This window comes from Mesoplodon densirostris, chromosome 15 (genome assembly GCF_025265405.1).
Source record: "Mesoplodon densirostris isolate mMesDen1 chromosome 15, mMesDen1 primary haplotype, whole genome shotgun sequence".
NCBI classification, from domain to species: Eukaryota; Metazoa; Chordata; class Mammalia; order Artiodactyla; family Ziphiidae; genus Mesoplodon; species Mesoplodon densirostris.
The window spans coordinates 10,068,625-10,095,561 of NC_082675.1; the positions used below are offsets into that span (position 1 = coordinate 10,068,625).

The 26,937-nt window shown below is 49.8% G+C and overlaps 1 protein-coding gene and 1 long non-coding RNA gene across 3 annotated transcripts in view; one reads left to right on the forward strand and one right to left on the reverse strand.

Annotated features, from left to right (window-relative positions):
• CIT (citron rho-interacting serine/threonine kinase) overlaps nt 1-25,373 on the forward strand; it is a 180,971-nt gene extending 155,598 nt beyond the window's left edge. Inside the window, exons 29-48 of one of the 2 annotated variants that reach the window (XM_060119127.1) lie at nt 809-949; nt 1,377-1,484; nt 3,143-3,305; nt 3,570-3,734; nt 6,854-6,991; nt 7,518-7,698; nt 8,316-8,407; nt 8,900-9,004; nt 9,214-9,383; nt 10,641-10,721; nt 10,818-10,953; nt 12,348-12,487; nt 12,871-12,963; nt 14,485-14,593; nt 14,685-14,813; nt 15,315-15,395; nt 16,963-17,041; nt 17,173-17,352; nt 21,840-22,140; nt 23,003-25,373. In XM_060119127.1, the coding sequence (XP_059975110.1) occupies nt 809-949; nt 1,377-1,484; nt 3,143-3,305; nt 3,570-3,734; nt 6,854-6,991; nt 7,518-7,698; nt 8,316-8,407; nt 8,900-9,004; nt 9,214-9,383; nt 10,641-10,721; nt 10,818-10,953; nt 12,348-12,487; nt 12,871-12,963; nt 14,485-14,593; nt 14,685-14,813; nt 15,315-15,395; nt 16,963-17,041; nt 17,173-17,352; nt 21,840-22,140; nt 23,003-23,026 (2,616 nt within the window). In that variant the 3' untranslated portion in view covers nt 23,027-25,373. The remainder of the gene's footprint in view (nt 1-808; nt 950-1,376; nt 1,485-3,142; nt 3,306-3,569; nt 3,735-6,853; nt 6,992-7,517; nt 7,699-8,315; nt 8,408-8,899; nt 9,005-9,213; nt 9,384-10,640; nt 10,722-10,817; nt 10,954-12,347; nt 12,488-12,870; nt 12,964-14,484; nt 14,594-14,684; nt 14,814-15,314; nt 15,396-16,962; nt 17,042-17,172; nt 17,353-21,839; nt 22,141-23,002) is intronic. The other variant, XM_060119128.1, reaches the window with a different exon arrangement.
• On the reverse strand, nt 17,573-24,564 carry LOC132502876 (uncharacterized). Its single transcript, XR_009534537.1, has 6 exons — nt 23,880-24,564; nt 22,845-22,936; nt 22,577-22,754; nt 21,479-21,688; nt 21,032-21,164; nt 17,573-20,202 (listed from the first exon to the last, which is right to left on the reverse strand). It is a non-coding gene; the product is annotated as an uncharacterized LOC132502876 (long non-coding RNA).
• Nucleotides 25,374-26,937: the final 1,564 nt, after the last annotated feature.

Consider the following 26,937-nt stretch of genomic DNA (forward strand, 5'->3'; position numbering starts at 1 on the left):
CTCAGTAGTTGTGGCGCACGGCCTTTGTTGCTCCGTGGCATGTGGAATGTTCCCAGACCAGGGATCGAACCCACGTCCCCTGCACTGGCAGGCGGATTCTTTTTTTTTTTTTTTTTTTTGCGGTATGCGGGCCTCTCACTGTTGTGGCCTCCCCCGTTGCGGAGCACAGGCTCCGGACGCGCAGGCTCCGGACGCGCAGGCTCAGCGGCCATGGCTCACGGGCCCAGCCGCTCCGCGGCATATGGGATCCTCCCAGACCGGGGCACGAACCCGTATCCCCTGCATCGGCAGGCGGACTCTCAACCACTTGCGCCACCAGGGAGGCCCTGGCAGGCGGATTCTTATCCACCGTGCCACCAGGGAAGCCCTGACTCCCCTTTGTATATTCTACACGGAGAATCACAAAGTGAGTTCTCTTAACAGCAATTGAGATCTTAAAAACAAAAAATAAGGACAAATCAGAACGTGGCTGTCATGGCATTAAGTCGCACTGCCTTAGATGTCAACTCAGATGGCCCGTACTCTGAAGTACCAAAATATCCTTAACTGCAACTCTGATTGGGAAGGCAGACCCACCAGTCTGGACTTCCTGTTGTGGTGGGCACCTTGTGAGTGGCTGGCCATCAGAGATTTCTGTGCAAGTTCTTTTTAACTGCACATGCATCATTTTGGAATAGCAGACAGTTAGTCATTCCGGAATGAGCCGAACTTTTGGTGCCATGTCTGAAATTAGTTTGTAACAGGGACAGTGAGGGAGCACGTTGCTTTGTGTGTGGTATGAAGCCTCTCCTGCCTCTCTCCCCACCAGCAAGCCAAGTTACAGCAGCAGATGGACATGCAAAAGAGTCATATTTTCCGTCTGACTCAAGGGCTACAAGAAGCTCTAGATCGGGCTGATCTGCTGAAGACAGAAAGGAGTGATCTGGAATATCAGCTAGAGAACATTCAGGTGAGAACTGGCAAAGGGAACTTAAACTGTCTGCAGAGGCAAAGCATGATGGCTAAAAGCCATCTGTCTGGTCAAATGGGCAGTATCTTCATGTTGTGTGTTTTTCCCAGTATTTTATTATGAAAATTCTCTGACGTTCAGAGAAGCTGGGAAGTTTCTATCATGACCACCCTCTGGATTCTCTTACTTGCCATTTGCTATTTTTTGCTTTTTCACATATCTGTCCGTGCTTCAGTCCATCTTTTTGGGGGGGATGGTGGGCAGTAAGATCAGAACTAAGTAAATAAAGATGGGCCCAGTGTGGCTTGGGTTGGATTTTTCATATGTTAATATTGTAACAACTTTATTTTTTATTTTCTTAAAGTACCAAGTTTAAAAGTATACTTCTTTCGGTGTCTGAGGTGCTTTTTGTTTTCACAAATTTTAGGTTCTCTATTCTCATGAAAAGGTGAAAATGGAAGGCACTATTTCTCAACAAACCAAACTCATCGATTTTCTGCAAGCCAAAATGGACCAACCTGCTAAAAAGAAAAAGGTGGGTCAGAGGGTTTGAAAAGCGGGGAGCTGACAGTTTTGCTCAATCGTGGTGATTCTGTAGAGACCACTGGGGTAGGTAATCCTAGGAACGTCAGAGAAAACAAAAGGCATGTTGTCTTGTTTTGTTTGGGGTTGAGAAAGAGGCTTTGGGATCATGAGAATAGCTCTTCAAGAGAAGCTATCACTCTCGAGTCTGTAATATACTATTTTGTGTTCATGGCCTTTAAAGTTGTCATGCCTTCCTCTGTGAAGGCAGTGATAGTTTTTTTCCCAGGCAGCTGGGGTGGGGAAGGTAGCAGAGAGGAAGGTTTATACTCAGGTCAGTGTCCTGGACTCCATAGGGGTTCCCTGCTCACATGTACAGGACTCTGGGGAGATTACAGGTCACTTGTATGGGATTCTACACAGAGAGGGGTTCTTAGGTCATGGGGATAGGATTCCAGAGGTTTTAATAGGTCATCTGTATGGGGCCGTAGAAGGATTCTCAGGTCACGTGTACGGGACTCCAGAAAAACTAGCCATCATCTGCTCAGTCCTTCTGATTGGCTCAAGAAGAGACTGGGACCCGGAGAGCTGACGTGACCTGCCCAAAGTGTCTGACTGGATAGCTGTCCCTTCCATGGGGTGCGGCTCCATCTCTTTAAAATTGTAACATATAAATTGAAAACAATGACCAAAAGAAACAGATGGACAGGGTGATATAGGCACACATGGGAAGATTTTTAATAAGCCCAAAGCATGCTTCCCTGAACCACTGAAGGTTTGGTCATGTGTTCTCAGTTCAAGAAGGTCTCTAAGGAGCTTGAAGCTTCTTCCCAAGGCACCCAGATTCCAAAGTAGCACTGGCGGTGGCACAGGGAAGGCCTCCGATGACAGGGTCCTGGGGAGTGGACTGAAGGAGGCGGTCGGTCTCTTGGTCCCATTGTTCTCTTTACGGGAAGGGACCAGAGCAGCAGTGGTGGCTGTGGAGGAGGATTTCCTTGTGTGCTGTGTGACCATGCTTGTTTGTGCTGATGATACTGAATCTATTTTATTTTATCAGTGGACTGTTATCTGAGTTTGTCACTTGATGTAGTCAGGGTGCTTCCGTGTATTTTTTTGTTAGTTTTCACTCCCATCACCCTACATTATACTTTTCTTTCCCATGTACAATACATGTTCCATTTGCATGTTTTTTGCATAAGCCCCTTGTGGTGACATTAGTTTAGTATTCCTTTTTTTTTTTTTTTTTTTTTGCTTCCTTTAAAAAAAAATACTCATCTCTGTGTCTTGTAACTAAGCATCATGAGACAGATTCAAGGCAAGAGGGATTGCTGAACCATGTCTCCTGCTTCCATCCTCCACTTCCATTTTTTGAGGGTAAAGGCTCAGGAAATGGCTCTCCTTCTTGGGAATGCTAAAGGAAGAGGTGGTGGCAATTCAAGCATCTCTGACCCTCTCGGTGAAAACTTCCACGCCCCTACTTTTTTTCCAGCCGGCTGGGAGGGGCTGTGGCTTGGTCCCCCCCTCCCCCTTCACATGCCAGTTTTACTAAACCCGCTTGCAGTGAGTACACGCCCGGCTCCCGTGGTCTGCTCCTCCCGAGGCAGGGTTCCTTTCACTAGTTCCCAGTGCCAATTTCCAGGAGTTAGGAGATATCTCTGTTTCCATTGCTAGGGTTTATTTAGTCGACGGAAAGAGGACCCTGCTTTGCCCACACAGGTTCCTCTGCAGTACAATGAGCTGAAGGTGGCTCTGGAGAAGGAGAAAGCTCGCTGCGCGGAGCTCGAGGAAGCCCTGCAGAAGACCCGCATCGAGCTCCGCTCCGCCCGGGAGGAAGGTACGGGCGCCCTCGACGCCAAGTGCGGTGGACGAGGCAGAGGACCGATCTCAAGGAGATTGGCCGAGACTAGTTCAGCCTTGTGGTGACAGCCCAGACATCCCACGTCTGAACGATGCACGGCATCCTCGGCATTGCCGATCGGGCACCCTGTGTGTCCTTTTGGTCTCGGGCCTTTGATAGCCAGCCCCCGGGGTGGTCCACTTGGTTGGGGCCTCTCGGGGACCCTGCTAACCGAAAGGCGTTGGACCCGTCTCTCCCCAGCTGCCCACCGGAAAGCCACAGACCACCCGCACCCGTCCACGCCGGCCACCGCCAGGCAGCAGATTGCCATGTCCGCCATCGTGCGGTCGCCCGAGCACCAGCCCAGCGCCCTGAGCCTTCTCGCCCCGCCATCCAGCCGCAGGAAGGAGTCTTCGACTCCAGAGGGTATGTCCGCAAAAGGGGCCACTGGACATGCATCGACATTTTTTTAAATGGACTGAGAAATGCAGACCTAAGGTGAAAATGACAAGTAATAACACTGAAGGATAAAGAGTAAGAAGTAAGCCTTCTCCCCACCCCGGTTCCCTCACCCAGAGTCACCCACTGTGCTCTGCCAGCCGTCCTTCATGCATGTGAGTGCATGTCTGTATTATGCAGGTGTCTTATATAATCATCTTTAAGAGGCAGGAGAAAATAATATATTTTTCTCAGTCCTTTTGTCTTTCGTAAATATCATAGCCCACTATGCTCTACACCAGGGGTCTCCAACCCCTGGGCCGTGGACCGGTACCGGTCCGTGGCCTGTTAGGAACCGGGCGCACAGCAGGAGGTGAGCGGCAGGCGAGTGAGCGAAGCGTCATCCCCGCTCCCCATCGCTCGCGTTACCACCCGAACCATTCCACCCGCCCCAGCACCAGTCCCTGGAAAAATCGTCTTCCACGAAACCGGTCCCTGGTGCCAAAAAGGTTGGGGGCCGCTGCTATACACTGCAGAACATCTTTCTTCTTTTAGTTAAAATGCTATCTTAGCCAGTTTCGTAATAACATGGATCGACCCCATCCTTCTAGAGGGCTGCGTGGTCTTCCATGGTGGGAGGTATATGATTCATCTATTAATCCAGACCCCTGTTGATGGGCATTTAGGTTATTTCCAGTTCCTTGTTTCCATACGTACCCTGCAGTGAATACCCTGCAGCTCTGTGGGTGCTATGACTGTAGGATAAGTCCTCGGGAAATCAATCAGGTTAAAGGTTATGTGCATTTTGAAAGCTGGTAATTTGTGCCAATTTATACCAGTGGTGTGAGGAGTTTTCTTTGTGGGCTCAAAGGTACTCTGTTCACCTAGAGACGGAAAGGACTTAAAAACAGCCAAGGAAGGTGGTTTGGAAAGTCATACAGAGGGTGGGGTAGAGCTGTGGGTGTTTCATATCAGGGCGTCACCAGCTACGCACTTTATCTCATTTACTTAGTTTTGGCCCCGCTGTGCGGCATGAGGGATCTTAGTTCCCCTACCAGGGATTGAACCCATGCCCCCTGCAGTGGAGGTGTGGAGTCTTAACCACTGGACCGCCAGGGAAGTCCCACTATCAACCCCCTTCAGCTGCCAATATCGATGGGATTTTGTTGTCGTTGTTTTCTTCAGCGATGATGTCATCTCATTTCCTATGTTTACATAACACTTTGAATCAAAGAGCTTCACCCTTAAAGCCATCAAAGTGGAGCTGGTAACACAGAGGAAAATCATTTCTGGCCCCCGTGTCCTTCGACGAAGCTGCATAGAGCAGCTCCCTGAGTAGTTTGGAATACTCGAAGCATCTCCTTCGTGTGCGTGGCTTGTTCACAGTTTCAATGTGCATTTATGTTATGTATTCCTCATGACTTTCTGATAAAGGAACAGTGATAGCATTATATGGAGAAATCAATTTGGATTCAGAAATATGGATCCTGAATTTTTCTATTTAAAGCTGCCTTTAGCTAGTTAGGTCACTATTGAGAAGGGGGCCTTCTAAATGGAAAAAAATCAATCTTGTTAATTTTAACTGACTGGACTATAAATGTAAGAATCAGTTGTTTGAGGCTTAAAAGTTGGGTTTTTTAAAAAAGGAGGTTATTCATGAAAGAACTGGGCATGAAGTGAGAATTCTTCAGTCAGTTTATGTATTGAATAATCAGAAATTCTGTAATTCAGAATAGTGATTTTTGAATTGGATTCTGAAAAGCTCTAGATCCATGATCTCATGTGGAAAACAAACCTTTTATGACTAAAATATTTATAAACAACTGACTTAGAAGCATATGTTTCTCTATGCTCACAAATATCTATGCCATTGTATTAACAATCTGCTGCCAGTGATGTGTTCTTAAATAAAACCTAATTCCTAATAACCAGATAATAGTGATTTCAATTTGGTTCATATAAATCTAGACACATCTGTTAGTGTTAAAGTAATTTTACAATCTGTCACTAACGTGCTCTAATGTTTTTTAAACAGCTTTATTGAGATACAATTCACATACTATACAATTCATTTGTTTGAAATGTATAATTCATTGTTTTTTAGTAAGTTCACAAGGTTGTGCAACCATCACATTCTAATTTTTAAACATTTTTGGTCCACCCCCCCCCCCAAAAAAAAAAACCAAAAAACAAAACAACCCTATACTCTCTGGCAGTTGCTTCCCATTTCCCCCTTCATGGAACCTCTGACAACCACCAGTCTGCTTTCTATCTCCATGGATTTGCTATCCTGGACGTTTCCTATAAATGAATCATACCACGTATGACCTTTTGTGTCTAGCTTCTTTCACAGAGCATAATGTTTTTGAGATTCATTCATCTTGTAGTATTTATCAGTACTTCATGTTTTAATTGCTGAATAATATTCTATTGTGTGGTTATCACATCTTGTTTCTGTATTAATCCATCAATGGACATTTAGGTTGTTTCCACTTTTTGGCTATCATAAATAATGCTGCTGTGAACATCTGTGCACAAATTTTGTGGCTACATAATGTTTTCACTTCTCTTGGGTGTGTAGACCTAGGAGTGGAATTGCTGGGTTATCTGGTAACTCTGTGTTTAACTTTATGGGGAATGACCAAACTGGATTCCAAAATGACTGCACCATTTGCTTTCCCACCAGCAGTGTATGAGGACCTTCATTTCTCCATATCTTTACCAACATGCATTTTCCATACTTTTGAGTCTGGATAACCCAGCAAGTGTGAACTAATGTCTCACTGTGGTGTTTATTTGCATTTCCCTAATGATGAATGACGTTGAGCATCTTTTCCTGTGCTTCTTGGCCATTTATTTATCTTCTTTGGAGAGATGTCTATTCAGATCTTTTGCCCATTTTTTAATTGGGTTGTCTTTTTCCTATTGCTTCATAAGAGTTCTTCCTATATTCTATTCTTCCTGTAGTTCTTCCTATATTCTCTCTAAGCTCCTTGTCAGAGGGATGATTTGCGAACACTTTTCCTGTTCTGTGGGGCGTCTTTTCACTTTCTTGATGGTATCATTTGCAGCACTTTAATGATTTCTTTGAAAAAATTTTCCTCCAGAATTCAGCCGACGTCTTAAGGAGCGCATGCACCACAACATTCCTCACCGGTTCAATGTAGGACTGAACATGCGAGCCACGCAGTGTGCCGTGTGTCTGGATACCGTGCACTTTGGGCGCCAGGCATCCAAGTGTCTTGGTAAGAGCAGCTACTGTGCCTGGGGGAAGGGTGCGGGTGCATCTCCACCTAAGATTCTGTCCGATGGGGGCGGGGTTTTTTCTTTTCCTTTTTAAATTCCTCATCATGTAGTGCATTCATTTTCAAGTTTTTAGTCTCAGTGGGAGGACGCTATTTTTCCCCTGTTCAAGAGGGAGTTTATACGTGTTGTCAGCTCATGTCTCCAACCTCCTGTGCAAAATGCCTTGGGCTTTGTGAGCTTCCAGCCCCCTTTCCGTCAGGCTGGTCTCTCCCTCCAAGGGAAACATGCAGATGTGTTTTAGACACCTGTCTGTGGCAGCCTGGGAGAAGCCAGGAAAACTGGGTCGAGAGTGCCTGGCTGTCTCGTTTCCTCTTCTCCGTAGGGGCCTGGCTCCTGGGAAAGGTTAGGGATGCCCTGGATGGCGGGGCCAGACGGACGGGCCAGGCGGGGGATTGGCTGGCAGAGGCAGGGACTGGTCCCGCATCAGCCAAGTGTGTGTTCAGGTTGTCCACTGCTTTTCCCTAGAATGTCAGGTCATGTGTCATCCCAAGTGCTCCACGTGCTTGCCGGCCACCTGCGGCCTGCCAGCCGAATACGCCACGCACTTCACTGAGGCCTTCTGCCGTGACAAAATGAACTCCCCGGGTCTCCAGACCAAGGAGCCCAGCAGCGGCTTGCACCTGGAAGGGTGGATGAAGGTGCCCAGGTATTGCTGCAAGGCAGTTCGGGCTGGGGTGGGGTGTGGTGAAGATGTGCCGGCCCAGAACAGGCCGCTTCGGGGTAAGGATACTTCTGAGCTAAAGGCATTTGGAAAACAGCAGGTGCAGGAGTGACACTCTGACCTCCCCTTTCTCTCCCGGAAAGTAGGAGATAAAACTCCCAAGTAAAAGCTGCTCTTCCTGTACCAGGAGGAAAGAAGCATTCTCATCCCCGGAGCCTGGGGGCTGGGGCAAGCCCAGCTGAGAGAACTCTGTGCACACAGACCCTGTTACCTTTCCACAGTTGCTGCTCTTTGTTCAACTTAGTATATAAGCACTGGGGCCCATCTGCTTTTGGGGCTTTCTTTTCTTGTGGAGACTCCCACGTACACATAGAATAAAATGTGTATGCTTTTCTCCCGTTCATGTGTCTTACATCAGTAGAATTCCGAGGCCAGCCTACAACCCAGCAGGGTAGAAGGAAGATTTCCCCCCCTGCCCCTGCACTTCATTCCCGGCGTTTTTGGGGGAAGCATCTTCACCGGGATTCCCTCGCCTCCCCACCCCTTCCCCCTGCCTGACTCTTCTGACTTCAAGCGGTTCTTTCCCATCTCTGTTTCCCCAGGAATAACAAACGAGGACAGCAAGGCTGGGACAGGAAGTACATCGTCCTGGAGGGCTCGAAAGTCCTCATTTACGACAGCGAAGCCAGAGAAGGTAAATAAATAGCTCGGGGAATCTCATTGCACGCGGTTGGCCCAGGTGTCCTAGTCTTGGCGTGAAGGCTCTGTTTTCCGGACTGCGTTGCAAGCCTTCTACAAGTTTCCATTTTTGAAAATTAAAACCCAGATGACTGCGCTGAAGGTTATTGGTACGATACTCACGTCTGTAGGTCTCCCCACTGAAGACCCTGCAGGGCGCTGCCCTGAAGATTCCACCTGCTAATACACCTTCCGAGAACTTCCGCCTCAGCCAACTAACCCATAAATCCGCATCGTCATCCGAAATTTGACTGTGCCACTCATCTGACGCACTTTACTTTTGTTTTTATCTTCCCTCTCCACCTTCTCCGCACACCTCTTCCCTCCTCTGTCCTCGTGCGCCTCTCTGTCCACCGCATACTCCGTCTCTCTCTCTTTTCCTCTCGTCTCCTCTTGTTCTCGTTCCTGGTCTTTTGTTTTTCTTTCTGCCCTTCCTCTTGGCACCAAGCTGGACAGAGGCCGCTGGAAGAATTTGAGCTGTGCCTTCCCGACGGGGACGTGTCTATTCATGGCGCCGTGGGTGCTTCTGAACTCGCAAACACAGCCAAAGCAGGTGAGGAGCGGCGGGGCCCCCCAAGGTGGGCTGGGCTGGGCTGGGCTGGATCCGTCAGCAAGGGCAGGAGGGGGCACGTGGTGGATCAGCCTGCGAAGGAGGCTCCCCGGCCCCCCCTTCTGCTAAGTAACTGGGACTCAGGTGTGGCTTGGCCATTGTTCCCGGCGGGGGTGGGCGAACTCCACCCTGTGCTCTGTCGAATCTTCTAGATGTCCCCTACGTGCTGAAGATGGAATCTCACCCGCACACCACCTGCTGGCCCGGGAGAACCCTCTACTTGCTGGCTCCCAGCTTTCCCGACAAGCAGCGCTGGGTCACCGCCTTAGAGTCAGTTGTCGCAGGTGGGAGAGTGTCTAGGGAAAAGGCAGAAGCCGATGCTGTGAGTATGCACACAGGCGCCGGAGCTTGTCTCTGTAAAGCGGGCAGACTTTGTGGGAGTCCCGTCGGCTGCCGTGTTTCCTCTTGGCCTCCCTCTCTGAGGGGTGATGGCTTGAGACTGTCACGACCGGGATTCTGTGCCGACAGAGACCCAGGCTTCGAGGCAGCTTGGCCGGCATCGTGGGTCCCCCTCCAACCCCCAGAGCCTTCTAGAATGGGGGAGTCGACCCCCTTAGCCAGCTCTCAGGGCGCACTACATCTCGGTTCTGGCAGCACAGGGCAAATGTACTTATAAGGAAATCCTCTCTCTCATTTACCCGGAAGTATTTATGTGGTTTGAAGGCTTGCGTTACGAGCACGCTGGCCGTGAAGCGGCACGAAAGGCTGCCGACAGCCGTGTCTCCTTCAGGAAGGCTTTTCATAACCTGCTCAATTGCTTTTATGTGATTTGCTCTTCCGAAGGCAGGTCTGAAATCCTACTTCTCCTGAAGACGTAAGAGATGTGGGTGGGCCTTGATTGGCATCACTCCTCCTGGAACATTCCAGGATACAAACAGCGCTCATCACTCACTGGTATTTGCTCCACCAAAGGCCCAACGGCTCTTTTCAAACACTTAGCTCCTAATAAACACTTTAAGTGTTAGCAATTGGAAAATCCTCAACCATGAGTCTCCTGCTCGTGGGGTGAACCTGTTTTGACGACCCATCTCCTTATCCCACGTGTGAGCCTTTTACCGAGCGCCCCATCCATGTGTGTACAATAGGGCCCTGGCTGTACCTCCTACAAGCTTCTGCCCACGTGGGTTCAGGTAAAGAGACTCAGAAGTGGGTTGGTTTGCTGCTGACACTGGGCTTTGCCCTTGTGCCACCACCTGGAGGGGCAGGAGCGTCCATGTGGCTTATCAAGCCTTGGCAGGGACATCCTTCAGCTTCGGCTTGTTTCGTATCACAGACTCTCTCTGCATCTCCTGCACTCATTTAGTTCTGCATCCGAACTGAGTTACAACTCCGACACTAATTAACAGCCACCCCAGAGATACCGATAACATTCACGTCCTGCCTTTTGAGCTCAGATCAAAATACGGGGCAAGCCACGAGTGGATGTGTGCTTCTGAGAGTCTTCAGGAGGAACTCGCCCTTCTTCCTGGCATTAAACTTTTCTCCGTTCTTGCTTTTGTCTGGACGGTCCGGTCACGAACAGTTCAGCTCACCGTGTCCTCTTTTTTCTCTCTCTTTTTTTTCTTTCTCATGTGAAAAGAAATTGCTTGGAAACTCCCTGCTGAAGCTGGAAGGCGATGACCGGCTTGACCTGAACTGCACCCTGCCCTTCAGCGACCAGGTGACCGTGTTTTCTGGGGCACCGTCGGCTGTGTCGGGGCTGGTTATGGGGACGTGACCCCCCTCACGCTCTGCCTGGGGACTTGCACCCCGGCAGGTGGTGCTGGTGGGCACCGAGGAAGGGCTGTACGCGCTGAATGTCTTGAAGAACGCCCTCACCCACGTCCCAGGGATCGGAGCCGTCTTCCAGATTTACATCATCAAGGACCTGGAGAAGCTCCTCATGATTGCAGGTGGGAGGCCAAGGACACGGCGCTTTTCCTTCACTTGTAAGGGAGACGATTCGCCACATGCTTGTCGAACGCAGAGACAGGCCCTCCTGGGGGCAGGCTGGAGTGGAAGCGGCTCTTCCCGCTGCGTCCTGGAGGTGCCCGCGCCCCCGGCGCTCTGCTCACACGCGGCCCCTCTCTGAGCGCCTGCCCGCCCTGCTGCCTGCCTCCCATGTCTCCCTGGTCTCAGACACCCTGCATCTGCGTGCACAACTCATTAGCAGTTTGCCACATTTCCCCGGCCCTTCTCTCTCTCTCTCCCTCTCTCTCTCACACACACACACTCTCTCTCTCTCACTTACTTTGAACCACCTGAGAGTCAGTGGCAGCTGTGACTGGATCCTTCAGCCAGTCACCTAAGAACAAGGGGCATTCTCTCACATACCCATGGCAGGAAGGTTTTTTTTCTCTCTATCGTGTGTGTGTGTGTGTGTGTGCGCGCGCGCGCACGCGTGTTGTAAGGGGAAAACAATAATGCATTTGCTCCATGTTCAAAACATCCACAGTCAGGTCTCATTCAGGCCTGGCCGGCTGGTTCCAGGGGCCGGATCCTGACATAATATGGTCAGGAACTGGCTTTTTTTGGTCTCTCTTTCCCCCTGCTGGCTTGTTTTGTTGTTTTCTTTCTTTCTTTTTTTTTTTTTTTTGTGGTACGCGGGGCTCTCACTGCTGTGGCCTCTCCCGTTGCGGAGCACAGGCTCTGGATGCGCAGGCTCAGCGGCCATGGCTCACAGGCCCAGCCGCTCTGTGGCACATGGGATCTTCCCAGACCAGGGCACGAACCCGTGTCCCCTGCATCGGCAGGCGGACTCTCAACCACTGCGCCACCAGGGAAGCCCCAAGTTTCACTTTTTAATTCAGGGAACTTAATCGTTGCTACTCCCATTTTCTCATGTACTGCCCATAGCTGGCTTTTACCTGTGGCTCCAGTAATGTCCTTTATTTTTTTTCCCGGCTTGTGATCCAGTCCAGGACCACGCTCTGCACTCACTCAGGTCTCCCTCGTCTCCTTGAACGTGGAACCATCCTCAGCCTTTCTGTGGTCCCTCGTGACACCGTGACACATACTGGATTAGTCCACGTCTACTGTTTTGTTGTCCCCCACCCATTCTTTGACTTTGGTGGGGAGCACGTTTGAATATTCAGTTCACGTTCTCCAGTTTTGTGTCTGCAGAATTTTTTGTTTTCCTCCCAGAATCTTGACCAAGAGGCCAGATATTTTCCTTAGATCTAAAACTTGGACCTAAACTGTGTTTATGGGAATTTGTGGAAAGCAGTGCCTCCGCCTGGCCTTGCATGGCTTTTATTCGGGGGAGGACGAGAACCGCCATTGTGGCTCTGCTGTCCTGTCCCCTCAGGAGAAGAGCGGGCCCTGTGCCTCGTGGACGTGAAGAAAGTGAAACAGTCCCTCGCACAGTCTCACCTTCCCGCCCAGCCGGACATCTCCCCCAACATCTTCGAAGCCGTCAAGGGCTGCCACTTGTTTGCTGCCGGCAAGGTAAGCGCCCCTGCGGGCCTCAGCCGGCAAGTGCTCGTAAAATTGTCACGGCTCCTCTGCCCACAGGGCTGATTGATTTGACCTTGAAAATTGTGTGTCCTCAAACTGGGTTAAACTTCAGTTGCTTTTCGACACAACTGGTGGTTGCACTGTTGGCATCTAGTGGGCAGGGCCCGGGGTTTCTCCTAAACATCCTACAGTGCCCAGAACGGCCCCTCACCACAGAGAATGACCTGGTCCAAAGGGTCCATAGTGCCAGGCTTGAGAGACCCCGCTCTCAACTGATGTTCCTTTCCTAGCTTTTCCACGGAGCCAGTGTACACACTGGTGACGCTCTTTTTCCTTCTTTCTCCGTCCCCCCTCCCCCTTCAACTGCTTTTCAGATCGAGAGCGGGCTCTGCATCTGCGCGGCCATGCCCAACAAAGTTGTCATTCTCCGCTACAACGAAAACCTCAGCAAGTACTGCATTCGGAAAGTAAGTCCCGGGCCTGGCCGGGCCTGCTCTCCCAGCGAGCAGCTGGGGAAGGTGCTGTCTCGGGGAGTAGTGTGTGCCTGGGCCCTTCGGCCTGGGTGACCTTAGAGAGAGCAGGAGGGTGTCTTGCTCCCTGGAGAAAGCTCCAGAGCGGCCCATCCTCACACTTTTCCCTCTTGCTCTCCTCCCCTGCGTGAGCTGCCTCTCTGGCCAGCCCAGTGAATTCAGCCTTTTGTGAAGGGAGAAAGGAAGGTGGCTGATGGAGGAGACACCTCGTTTGAACCAGTAGAACAAAGGAAGATCTCTCTGAGGAGCTAGAAGCCCTGGTGGCACCTACCAGAATCCTTCTCAGATTGTAGAAGTTTCTATTAATGACCTTCAAAAAAACCAGCGCTGGCTGTGTTCCGATACGCAGTGCGGGACCTGGCTCTCCTCCGAGCACAGTGGGTTGTGATGTTGCCTGCGGTGTGGACAGCTATCCATGAGATCACTGCATTTGCCTCGCTTCTGGAGAAGGCTGTCTCTTGTCCCTAGATTAGGAAGGTTCCACCCATCCTGAGCCTGATGTATTTCAGGTGCTTTCGTGATTAGTCTCAAAAGTAAAAGGAGGGATGAATATATAAGGGTTGTTACCTGTTAGATAGAGAAACTGTTTCGTCTGGGGCGGGCTCTTGTTTAGTTTGCATTTTTATTGAGCACCTACTGGTACCAGAGACTGAGCTGGCTGTTTCACACACTTTTCACAGCAGTTGTGAGAAACAGGGGTGATCATCCCTAATTTTCAGGTAAGATGACTGAGGCTAGCCAAGATCCTAGGTTACAAAGTTGAGACCAAAACTGGTTTGACTTTCCCTAACGTTTCACTGTGTTATACTAGCTTCCTCATAATTAGTACGTGATCAGTAAATATTTAGTGGTGAGGATAATGCCGATTAGAGTTTGAACTGTTAACTTCAGGAAAATTCCCAGAAATCACTGCTTCTTTATAATTCCTGGCCATCATTTGGAATAAGCATGCCTAGGTTTTTGAAGCCATTAGGATTGACCTGAAAACAAGTGTAAGTAATTAGGAAGCAGATAATTCAGATAGATGAGATAATTCAGTAGTGATAACAATGATATAGGTGATACAGGTTCAGAATAGAAACCTAGAAGCTTGGAAAAGGAAGGAAACTAAAACCACTCCCTCTAACCACCACTGTTTGTGTATTCCTCCAGGCTTTTTCTTCTGATTAGAATGGCCTAGTTTTAAAGCTCTCTTTTTGAATGCTACCTTTTCACTGAAATGGTGTTTCTGACCTTTTGGCTGCAACTTGACCTTCTTAGTCTCAGGTTGCATAGAACCCAGAGGTAGCAGAAGGATGGGGGGGTCCTTGTGAGGGACGTGAAGAGACTGAATGTGCTTGGTGTGAAGACAAAAGGAAGAAGTCGCACGGCCACGCCTGCACGGCTTGGTTAGATGCCCGAGGAGAGCAGGGGCCACCCCGAGTCCGCGCTCACACCCTCCTCTCTGCCCCGTCTCAGGAGATCGAGACCTCGGAGCCCTGCAGCTGTGTCCACTTCACCAACTACAGTATCCTCATCGGAACCAATAAATTCTACGAGATTGACATGAAGCAGTACACGCTGGAGGGTAGGGCCCGGGTGCGCCCCCTGCCCGCGCTCCGCTGCCGCCTCAGCCTCCTTCTGGGTCCTGAGGCTCCGCCTCTTGCCTGCCTTTACAGAATTCCTGGATAAGAACGACCATTCCTTGGCGCCTGCCGTGTTTGCCTCCTCCTCCCACAGCTTCCCCGTGTCCATCATGCAGGTGAACGGCGCGGGGCAGCGGGAGGAGTTCCTGCTCTGCTTCCATGGTGAGTGCAGCGGCCACCCGCCCGCTGCTGATGGGGGCGCTCGCGGCACCACAGCCGCGGGGCGGGGTCCAGGGGCCGGGCGTGGCCAGTGTGCCTGGGGCGGGGCCGGTCCTGCTGCGGGGAGTACGTGGTCCTGCCCCGCCCCACCCCCGGGCTCCAGCCGGGTCCGGCGCTGTCAGGCTCTCCAGGAGCGGCCTGCGCTGTCCTGCTCTGCCCCTCACTCCCTTTTTCTTTTCCCCCCCCAAATCTCTGGGCCTGTTTCTCCCCCTTCCTCACTCCCTGACTCTTCCTCCTTCCGTCTCCCCCTTCTTTTCCTATCTCCCCCTTTCACTCGAACCCTCTTTCTTTAATAAACCCCGAGAGACGTGGCTCAGCAGAGCTCCTGAGGTTTCTCACAATCCAAGCCCCCTGGGCTGGGTTCCTTGCTCTTCCATGAAAGTGTGCGTCATCGATACCCCTGCCTCTGGCCGTGCTCACGTCCCGGGCTCTGCCTTCTTGCAGAGTTTGGGGTGTTCGTGGATTCTTACGGAAGACGCAGCCGCACAGATGATCTCAAGTGGAGTCGCTTACCTTTGGCCTTCGGTAGGTGAGGCGACGTGTGGGGCTGTTTTCTGCCAGTAGTTGGTGTCCCGGGAAAACACCGCAGGTGGAATTCCTTTAGGCTTAAGCACCGTGCTCGGGGCTCCCTTAGACGCCAGGCGCCACGTGGAGCATCACCCGCGTGAGCGTCCAGGGCAGAGATCCCGAGGCCTGACGCAGAGCCACACAAGCCAAACCCCCCGGCCTCTCATGATAGAAAGGGAGACCATTCCCTGTGAGTTCATTTAAATCATGTCAAAGACCGCGCAGCATCTCACAGCAGCGCTGAACACCTGTCAATTTAGCCAATTCTAATTAGGCCCATTCATTTTGTAAGTGTGAACAATACTGTGATGAACAACTTACACTAAAATTTGCATACTTGTTAAATATCCCCAGCTCAGAAATTCTAAAAGTGGAGCTACTGGGTCAAAGGGTGAACACACACACACACAACGTACATATGTGACTGTGTGAATGTTCTGAAATACTCTTCAAGGCTGTTTCGTTTATCTGTTGCTTCATGACAAGTTCCAAAACCTAGTGACTTAAAACAACTACTTATCATTGCCTGAGCCTCTGTGGCCTGACTGGACAGTTTTGCTTCTTGCGGTGTCAGCAGGGGCACCAGGACACCTAGAAAGTCGGAAATGGCTTCACAAAGTGGCTGGCAATTGGAGCTGGCCGTCAGGTGGGAGCTTAGCAGGGGCCGGTGGCTGGAGGCCTTATTCCTCTCCACGTGGGCTTCTCCTAAGAGTGCGAAAGTGGGCGCTGGCAGGCCTTCTCGCTTCCACCACATTCTGCTGGTTTAGTCCGATGCCAGGCAAGGAGAGTCCACAAGGGCCTAAGTAGCAGTTCACCGCGAGGAGTAATAGTGATCATCATCTTTTTCCCTTTAAGACCAGAAACAGCTCTCATTATATCCTAGAGTTTGAGTTGACACTGTGATACAGAAATATAGTACTAAGACCAGAAATATTTAATCATCTATGAACCTAGTCTTTTTTAATTGAATTTTTTAGAAAAATGTATTCAATTAAACAGTTTAAAAAGGTCTACAATGAAGTCTCACCCATATCACTTGTCTCCCAAATCCTCCCTCCCCACTCTCCGAAAGGAAAACATTTTTCTGAGTTTATCCTTCCAGTGCTTTATGCAAATAACGGGCACATTAAAAAATATATTCTCATCCCCCTCCCTTTAAAAAAAATCAGTGTGGTAGCACACTTTACACAGTATTCTGAACCCTGCTTTACAAACTAAGTAAAACTACACCTTGGGTTTTTTCCCCATCAGTGCATAGAGAGCTGCCTTATGCATTTTTACGCCTGTGCAAAATTCCAGAGATGTGCCATGATTTATGTCACTGATCCCCACCATGTAGCCTTGAGTCGGTTCCCATCTGCTCTAACAGCACGGCAGGGGGTAAACTTGAACATGTCTCATTATGTAGGCACGTGGGTGCATGTGTAGGGTAAATCCCTTCAGGGATTGCATGGCAGCCAGGTTTTGATCTTCTGTCTTTTAACCCTCCCTTGCCCCACGCTCTTGCTCGGTGGTGGCCACGCAGCCTACAGAGAACCTTATCTGTTTGTGACCCACTTCAACTCACTCGAAGTAATTGAGATCCAGGCCCGCTCCTCTCTGGGGTAAGCACTGTCCTCCAGGCTTTGCAAAGCTCGGCGGTTGGGTCTGGGTGTCGGGCCGGGCGGTGCTCCCTCTCATCCCGCCTAGCAGTGGAGGTGGCCGGCCGTGCAGACTCTTTCCTGGAACTCCACAGGACCCCTGCCCGAGCGTACTTGGAAATCCCGAACCCACGCTACCTGGGCCCTGCAATTTCCTCGGGAGCGATTTACCTGGCGTCCTCGTATCAGGATAAATTAAGGGTCATCTGCTGCAAAGGAAACCTCGTGAAGGAGACCGGCACTGACCACCACCGGGGCCCGTCCACCTCCCGCAGGTAACGTACCTCTCTTCCTCCTCATCACACGGGGCAAAGTGCTTTCCTACAAAGCAGAAGGATATCTTGCCAAACTGGCTGAAAGTTTCCCAATCTTCAAAGCTCAAGCCACTCATTTCTTTGGTATCTGCGGCACTGAAATGAGCCCTTTATAAGCATCAGGAGAACTTTTCCTGCCCCCCCTTGGTAAAAGGAGAAATGAGGCCTTGAGTGTGGGCTACACTTTATTTATTTACTCTTGCTTGGAATGTCTTGTAAATTTTTTCTTGTTGAAAACTGAACATTTCAAATAGTACAATGTGGCAGCTCCGAAAATCAGCTCCCCTTCCCCTCCCTGGGTGTGTTGTTGTCGCTATTTGTTTAGTGACTCTTGTGCTAATTCTGTAGTCTGTGTCCTTTGTTATGTGCAGCCATTGAAGTTTCTGCTTGGTTAGGGTAGTGGTCAGCTGAATGACTAGAAAGAGATTTCCTTAAATGCACTGAACCCACCCTTTGCTGAGCAACCACGCGCGCGCGCGCACGTGTGTGTGTGTTTGGGGGCACACCTTCAGCACTCAGTCAGCTGTGGCTGACAGACTGAGGCCTTCGTAGGTTTCTCCTGGGTATGTGACAGGCGCGCGCGTGCGTGCGTGTGTGTGTGTGTGTGTCCGTCCGTCCTTACAGATCCCCAGGAATATGCAGGACTTCCTTCTGAGTGTTGTAGCTGGCCTCTTGTTTTCAATTGATTTTTTTTTTTTTTTTTTTGGTAAACGTCTAGAGATAGGGCATTTCTCTAGAGGAAGACCTGAATCAGCTCCATTAAAAACAGGCCCTGAGGACGGTCTTTTTCCAAGGAGGAGCAGATAGGCCAGATAGTGACAGTTTTCTGAGGCTGGGGCTGCAGTCCTAATGTACTCCCCTCCAGTGGTTGCCGGGGTGCTGGCTTTCACAGCTGGTTACAAGGCTGTTGGTTTCAAAACTACTGCAGATCTGGGGAGACAGGGGTGGTGAATATTGCACAGTTTCTTACATAAACACTCTCTGAATTGTTGCAAGACTTTGGTTAATTTCCAGAGTTCCCAAAAGTTGATCTTGACAATTTTGCCAGTGTTCGTGTTGTTTCTGTGGAGAAGCAGGTTTTCGGGAGCCCTCGCCCTGCCATGCTGGAGGTGCCCTTCCCCTTCTTCTCGATACAGGCGACAGCATACCGTGCACGCTCTGCTGTGCCTTAGAGATTGCTCCACGGCAGGATCCGAAGTATTTCTTCATTCGTTCACATGACTATACCTTATTTAACTGCTCCTTTATCAGTGGATGTTTGCGTTGTTTCCAGTCTGTTGCTGTAGTAAATGACTTTGTACATTCACTTTGCATGCTTAGGAATCTATCTGGAGGATGAATTCCTAGAAAAGGAATTGGTGGGCGTTGGTAATCTTGATAGATGTTGGTGAGTTTTCCTCCTTAGAGGCCGTACCCTTTAGTTATCCCACCAGCAGTGTGTGGAAGTGGGACTGGCTTTGTCTTGACACCCAGGGCTCGGAGCCAGATTCGGTTCGATGTGAAGGTTTGAGATGTGTAATTTTAAGATCCTGGTCCACAAAGGAAATAAGCTTACTTAACCCAGGGGAATATTTAATTGACCTAGGGTTTTAATTTTGTGGACTGGTTTACAAACCCTACATCTACCCTATAGAGTTATGTGGACCCCCTACCAAGTGCCAGACACAATGTCTGGGGCTACACAGCTGAAGACAAGATGGTTTTTATTCTCAACGGACTCAGTCTCAGAACATTAAATTGACGACTCTCTTTCCTAAGATCTAAGCAGCATTTCATAACATTAGAGGTGGTTTCTCCACCAGACTATGTCCTAACGAATAGTGTCTGTTTCTTCTGTTGAAATGTAAGTGTTGGTCAGAAACATTTGGTCAGTGTGGTTTTAGTCCCAGGAACTTGCTGGAAAACCAGAAGTGCTGAATAACCAGCTGCTTCTCACTCTTTGGCTTGATCCTGCCTCACAAGAGACTCTGCTCAAAGGGCTGTAGTCCTCTCCTGACAAGGTCTAGATTTTATTTAGTTTCCAAGCCAGTCATGCCAAGAGCCAACCCAAGTACTGTAATTAGATTTCTTTCTTTTCTCCACTGCCTCACTAGTTAGTTAGATGGCCAGGCACCTTCCTTTTGAGATGATATGGTGTCTCTGTGAGGAGTTAACTTATTCTGTCGTGGAAAATGGTTCTAGTTCCTGTGAACAAGGGGCAGAAATAATGCTGTTGTTTTCCTGCTGCTGCCAGGCATGTCTGGAAAACCAGCAGTTTCCTTTAGTTGTCTCTTGGCTTATAAAACCGTCTTTTTGTTGCTCTCTGCTTTGGGCAGGTCCCGAATGTAGAAGGCCAGCTTGGGAGAATGTGATTCACTGCAGGCTGCACTGCCCCGGGTCTGTTCAGCAGAGCAGGAAATGTAACTCTTTGCAAGAAACAAACATAAAATTGACTTGGTAGAGCCTTGGTTATTAAGGGATTTGGAGATGGAAAATGGCCCGATCCGCCCAGAATGACGAGTGTTTTCCTTTATCCCATCAACCTAAGCTGACCTCTCGAATGGCCTTCCTTGAGCCACTTTTCTTCCTCTGGGCAGTGAGCTTGCTTTACGATGGGCCCCTGACACGCTTTATAATTTCTCTTCCATTACAAATCGGATACTCTTACTTGAAATTTCTTTTTTTGTCTCCTGTATCACAAAGCCACATGGCAAGAGATGAAGATAGCTCAGATTTCGACATCTTGAAATCAAGGTTTATCTCAATACTGCTGCACACACAAGAAGGTTCTGGCCTTCTGAGCGTGGGTTGTTGGAATTTCCAAATTTTGAGCTGCATAGGGAAGCAAGAGAATGAAATTATTTACAATGGACTCTGACCATTTAAGACAGGTGGTTATTTCTGCTCTGTCCACCAATCTATTTTACCGTAGAGAAGGAACGGGCAAACTTTTCCTGTAAAGGTCCAGATAGTAAGTATTTCCACATTTGCTGGCCACATGGCCCCTGTCTCATTTGCTCAACTTTGTTGTTGGACCACAAAAACTGGATGGGCGTGGCCATGCTCCAGTAAAAAACAGAAGCAGGCATCTGTCTGGATTTGGCCCTCAAACTTGCTCTAGAGAGTTTCCCCTCCCCCACTGGGGTCAGTGTCTTCGCTGCTCAGTTAGTTGCTTTCCATTATGGGTATTGACAAAAGATTCCTTACAGTTAGACCAATAATTAAAAAAACAATAAGTTTGGTCCCTTCCAAAGGGGAAGGATTTAAATATCAAGGATTAAGAGAGGCCTCTGGGAAAACCAGTGGCACTGTCAAATCTTTAAGAAATGACTTTACGATTTTGCTGCAAAAATTACAACACTGCTGGTGAAGGATGTCACCCAGCATGTTAGCATAGAATTTTGAGAAAATTAGAGCAGAATAAATCAGTGTGTGATTCATACTTGGTTCATTCTTACCATGTAACTGCAATTGTAATTTAGATTTTAAAAATATCTAGGTTAAAATATATTTTCCTGATTTCTACTTTTACTTTTCCAAGATAAAGACCCAATCAATCAAAATGTCTTCAAGTAACATTCTCTGTGAAATGGTGTTCCCATTTTAAGTAGTCTGCCTTTTCCTCACACTAATTATGCTCAGATAACAAGGGCCTGAGTACCTTGGCTGCTCATCAGGGGTGGGAAGGAACTGACGCCGAAGGCTGTGTGTCAGTCCTGTGTTTCTGGATCTTGCTTCTTCAGAGAGGTGGTTAGGGCCGTGTCTGGTGAGATCTTCATCTGACATATCCAGGGCTGGGTGGAGGGTTAGATTGGTCATACAGATTGTTCAGACATTTTCTGAGCCAGCTCTACTGCTTTCGTCTGCCCTCCTCAGTCTCCTAATTATATCAGGCCTGATCCCTACACCTCTGGCATCGGATGCCCCAAAGACTCTTGGAAAGCCACTTGGAAGGAGAGGTGACCCAACAAAGGCCCAGGAGGGGGGCAGCTTAACAGCGATGAGTACAGGCTTAACCCCTCAAGGAAGACTTCTTTCTGTGCCTTCTGGGCTCTGGAAGCTACTAGGTCAGCAGGGTAGAACATGGGGAGTACGACGTTGCACTGACCTGCGCTGGAATCGCAGCCTCTCTGTGTCTCCAGCTTCTTGTCTGTACGACGAGGGTCGTGGCTGTTCCTAGCTTGCAGAGATGCTGGCAGGGCGATCTGGCGAGTGCGCAGGGCCCGCCACGCTGTGGGCGCTCAGCGGAAAGCCTGTGTCGAGACCAGGAAGCCTGGTTCCCCTCTGCTGTCACTGCTGCCTGCTTTCCCCGGCCTCACTGTTGAGATAAGCGGCTCGAAGAAGTCCCAGTGGGGTCTTTTTCTAATAACGCGTAGTGAGATGGGGGCACGGGTGGCTCAGAGGAGGAGGAAGCTGCCCCTTTGGGTTGTGACGGCTCAGCTCCCCACCTTCCTCTCCCGTTGCCGCAGCCCCAACAAGCGAGGCCCGCCGACGTACAACGAGCACATCACCAAGCGCGTGGCCTCCAGCCCGGCGCCCCCCGAAGGCCCCAGCCACCCGCGAGAGCCCGGCACGCCCCACCGCTACCGCGAGGGGCGGACCGAGCTGCGCAGGGACAAGTCTCCAGGCCGCCCGCTGGAGCGGGAGAAGTCCCCCGGCCGGATGCTCAGCACGCGCAGGGAGCGCTCCCCCGGGAGGCTGTTTGAGGACGGCAGCAGGGGCCGGCTGCCCGTGGGAGCCGTGAGGACCCCGCTGGCCCAGGTCAACAAGGTGAGTGAGGCGCCCTCCTCATCCCCGAGGGCCACTGTTGTAGGGAAGGGGCACCGCTACCGTACTTCGGAGTCTGCGGGACTTAACAAGCTTAGGAAGAGAGCCTCTTAAGAAGGGGCTTCCTGCTGCACAAATGGATAACGTGTGCACCTCAAACCGTAAAAGCTGCCCAGGGCTATGGCGTTCCCTTTCCGGAGGCAGCCAGCGTGCACAGTTTCTAGAGATCCTCTCTGCATACAAACAAATACGGATTGTAGTCACCCTTCTTAAACACAGGTGATAACATGCTATTCAGAAGGTTCGATGCCTTACTTTTTCAAACACATATACATCAACAGTTTCTCTGGAAGGCTACACCGAACTGGACACAGTGGTTGCCTTCTAGAAGAACTCCGAACCTTTCAAAATTTTTAAATCATGTGCATGTATTTATTACCTGTGTAATTTTTAGGTTAGCAAGATGGAGGGATGTGCTGAAGCCTAGGGGCCCCCTAAGTGCACGGGGAGGCTCCAGAGCATGGTGTCTCCTCAGCAGGCCAGCCGGTTCCAGGGGCCAGTTTTCTGGCTCGTACTCTCCTGCTGCCATCCGCAGTTCACTGTTGGCACCCCTGCCGCTACAGGGAGGGGAAAAGCTGTTTAAATGCTTTTCCTTATCTCCTATGATTTATGGATAAAATGGGGTGTGTAACAGTAGAAGTACTTACGTAGTGCTGGGGACTCTGCGGTGCGTTCCGCGAGCTCAGCTCACGGCAGGAAGGCGAGGCCACGTGCTCCTGCACACCCCAGTCTGGGCTTCCTGTTTGCAAAGTGAGCACAGCGATTTCTGACCTCTCATGGCAAATCCCCCCCCTCCTCCTCCTAGGTCTGGGACCAGTCTTCAGTATAAATCTCAGCCAGAAAACCCAACTCCTCCTCTTGAACTGCAGGAAAACACCATCCGCACTATGGAACGCTGCTGAAGAGGACCCCAGTGCCCACGGCGCAGCTGGACCCAGACCCGCCTCAGCACGGACACCCTGCAGCCAGGAGGGGCGTGGGGCTCCTGGGAGCTGCCGGCGCCCTCCTGCAGTCACCCTCTTTGCACTTTGTTACTCTTTCAAAGCATTCATAAACTTTTGTACCTAGCTCTAGCCTGTACCAGTTCATCACAGGAAACCAACCGGGGGCTAACTACGACATGGTTAGAATCCTAATTAATAGCTACTTTAAGATCCTAGGGTTGGTTGGGTTTTTGTTTTTCTGTTTTATTTTTATTTATTTATTTTTTAAAGACAACAGACTTCTTAATAGATTTGAATAGCACCGTATTTCCTGTTGTAGTCATTTGTAGCAGGTCACACAATCAGGTCTCTACTACCGCGATGCATCGTAGAAGAGCCTCTGCCGTTGGCTAACCTCCCGCGTTCACCTAGGCCCACCCCCCTTCCAGTCCCTCCGCACAGATGGCCCTGTCTTACCCAGCGGGACACCTCAGCCAAATGTTTACCGTTCTCATTGCCTTCGATGGCCTTGACGACTTCCCCTCCCACCAGCTGCGAATGTATGGAGGCCATCGGCCCGGCTCAGAGGCAGTGGCTTGGGGCCAAGGGGCCCCGAGGAGCTGTTCCCTCCCTGCCCTCAGCGTCACCCCCCGGCCTGATGTCTCCACTTTCCATGTAGCTCTGGCCAGGAAAGCACGCAACAGACTTGCCCTGAGCCTGGCACCGATGGGGGTCCAGGCGGGGGCCGGGGGCACTCACCTCCTGTCGTCGTGATGGCGCACTCTCCCCGGCTCCCCGGGCTGGGAAGAGAGCCCCAGGAGTTCTGCATGGCGGTTCACTGCATGCGCTGCCCCCCGACCTGGCTGCCCCCTTGGGTTGCTCTGCCGATGCACTAGTTCCATCCCATAGCTCCCGCCGAACCGAGACCCTCTGGGACTTGCCAACTCACCGGCCACAAGCTGCAGTCTGTAGCACTGAACAAACAAAAACCAAACACTCAAGCCTTACGACCAGAGAAGGATTTCAGCAAACCACACCTCACACTTCCACACCTCCCTGCCGACGCCCGCGCGGACAACTCTGCTCACACACAATCCACCAGGTTCTACCCCATGAAAACTGTGACTTCCCAAACGAGCCTCTCCCTAGGGCTAGACTAAGACCAGGAAGTTCGAGAAGGAAGCCGCAGCTCAACTCTCCCACCCCAGCCGGGCGGGGAAGCCCTCCTTAGGTGCCGTGCGGCTCACCCAGTTTCTCTCTCCCCTCCGGCGGTGCGAGGTTCCTGGCAACCGGTAAAGAACCAACTAGAGGCTTTGCAGTTGGCAAGCTACCTAGCGGCCTTATTTCTGCCTTTAATCTCCCACCAGGCCTCTCTTGCTTCTCTACACCTCAAACCACCAGGGCACATCCTAGGTAAGCTGACGGGTAGACCTGTTCCCACCGCAGCTGGCGAACGTGACCGCGTTTTAACCCCCGTGTCCACGGTTCAGCTCACTTTCCAGATTGCAACCTGGCCTGAGTCCCGGCTCCCCCCTGCTCATCTCTTAACCTAAGTGCTTTCTTGTTTGAAACGCCCATGGCCCTTCCTCCACGTCGTCGCATCCTTGGCCAGTGTCATGCTGTCGTGTTCTATGCGTTGCTTCGTCTTTGGGGTCACGCTGCATCCCCTCTCTTCTCCAGGGCAGATCGGACTGAATGTTTGCTGAAGTTTCTGTCTCTTGGTCCACAAGTATTTGGAGAGGTCACTGGAAATTGGTGTTTTAGTCTTGGCATCTCATTTAGGATCTCCATGAGAAATGGGCTTCTTAGCCCTCAAAGTGTATATCGTGTGTCTCATTTGTGAAATGCTTCCTGCTATAGCACTAGCTCAAAGACTGTACATATTTACAAGAAACTTTATATTCGTAAAAAAAAAAGGAAATTGAATTGGTTTCTACTTTTTTATTGTAAAAGGTGCATTTTTCAACTCTTACTTTTGGTTTCAACGGTGGTAGTTGTGGACAGCCATCTTCACTGGAGTGCGGGGAGCTCCGTGTGACTACCGAGATGCCAGCAGGAAATATCGTAACACGAAATTGCAGTCAAAGCTTACTAGCATAAATAAGATTCTAGGTCCAAAAGTACAGGCTTTTTCTTCATTACCTTTTTTTATTCAGAACGAGGAAAAGATCACAAGGAACGGCTCACGATCCACCTTGAGAGGAATGAACTCTGTTGAACAAATAGTCAAATAAAGCAATGATCTAAAATGTTTGCCTTAGTGCAAGACCTCTTCTTTTCTTAAGAGAGCCCATAAAAACCCAAAGTATCGCCACTGTCAGCCTAAGCTTGGGAGCGTGGCATGGGACCGTCCTTCCTTTCAAGGGAGGCTTCTTCTGGGGGTGAGGGGTGGAGAGCCACGCAGGACTTAGAGCAAGCTGCTCTCCTGGAGTCAAGAGATCAGCGACGTTCTCTCCCAGAAGTGCGATGTTGTCGAAGTTTGGTCATTACTTCTAATGAACCGTGAACTGGCTGTTAAGGTCACTTTATAGGACTGCAGAACTGGAAAGCTCCTTAAGGCATTCAGGCCACTTTGAAAGGATTACTGGAGAATGGACTACCCAGCTCTCCTATAATGCGGTTAATAGCAAACAAACAAACAAAACAGGTCACCTTTCAATTCCTCTCATCCATTAGGATAACGCCACCGGTTTTAATGATGTAGATTTCTGGAGGGAGGAATTCGGATCAAGGTAATTTAAAATGTAGATACTTCTCTTTTTAACTAAATGAATTTTTATAGTATGCAAGGTACATTTTTCTAAGATGCTTTAGTTTTGTTGGTATAAACTTTGTTGAGCCAGACAAACATTGGTTTTGGCAAATGGTAATTTTCTCATGGTTCCTGTTGCTTTCGATTTTTATTTTCCAATGAAGTAATCTGACCACAGTCAAATTCTGACGTGCAGGGTCGTAGCCGACTTGCCCTGTGACAGGAGTTGTACTTGCGATTCTATTCTGTTCCTCCTTTCTCTTTTACCACTGGGGATAAAAATCTGCCAACTCTAAGAATGAAAATAATTTGGAAGATGAACAAGTAAAATGTTGGAACCTTTCTTTCCTTATAAAATTAGAAAAAGTCCACTGAATACCACTTCAGTTATTGTCTTGAGGATTCTTGGCAGCCACGTAACACTTCAAAAGCATAAGTAAACGTGGTTTGGTTCCGAGAGGAATGTGCCAGAAAGGTTCTCTGGACCCTAAGCAAGGACCTCAAAGAAACAACAAATTACTCAGCCACACCATAAACTGAGGCCCAGCCGTCCATGCTGCTATTCCTACCTCTTAAGCACAAAATTAGACATCACATTCTCTGCTCTTACAACTTAATTTTCACGAGATTGAAGAAGCTGCTTGCAAAGCAAATTTCCTAACTATGAAATTAGGATTTGGAGACTTAGGCCAAAAAGGGATGATGTGCTTAACAGGACTGACCAGATAGTTTGTCTTCGGAATTGGGCCTCTTGAACGTGATTTGCTTTAGAAAATATTCATGCAGGTTTAAGTCTAAAGCAATAATGCTAGGCCCACAGGGGTGGGACCAGCTAAGCTTTTGGTCTCATAATACAACAGACGGGCCTGCTCCGGTGGTTCTAAACTAGGGGTGCCTTGGCTCCCTTCCCTTGAGGACACTTGACAACATCTGGAGACATTTTTGGTTGTCACAACCGGTGGTACTACTGGCACCTCGTGGGTAGAGGCCAGGGATGCTGCTAAATATCCTACAAGGCACAGGGTGGCCTGCATGCCCACCTTCCACAAAGAGTTACCAGGCCCA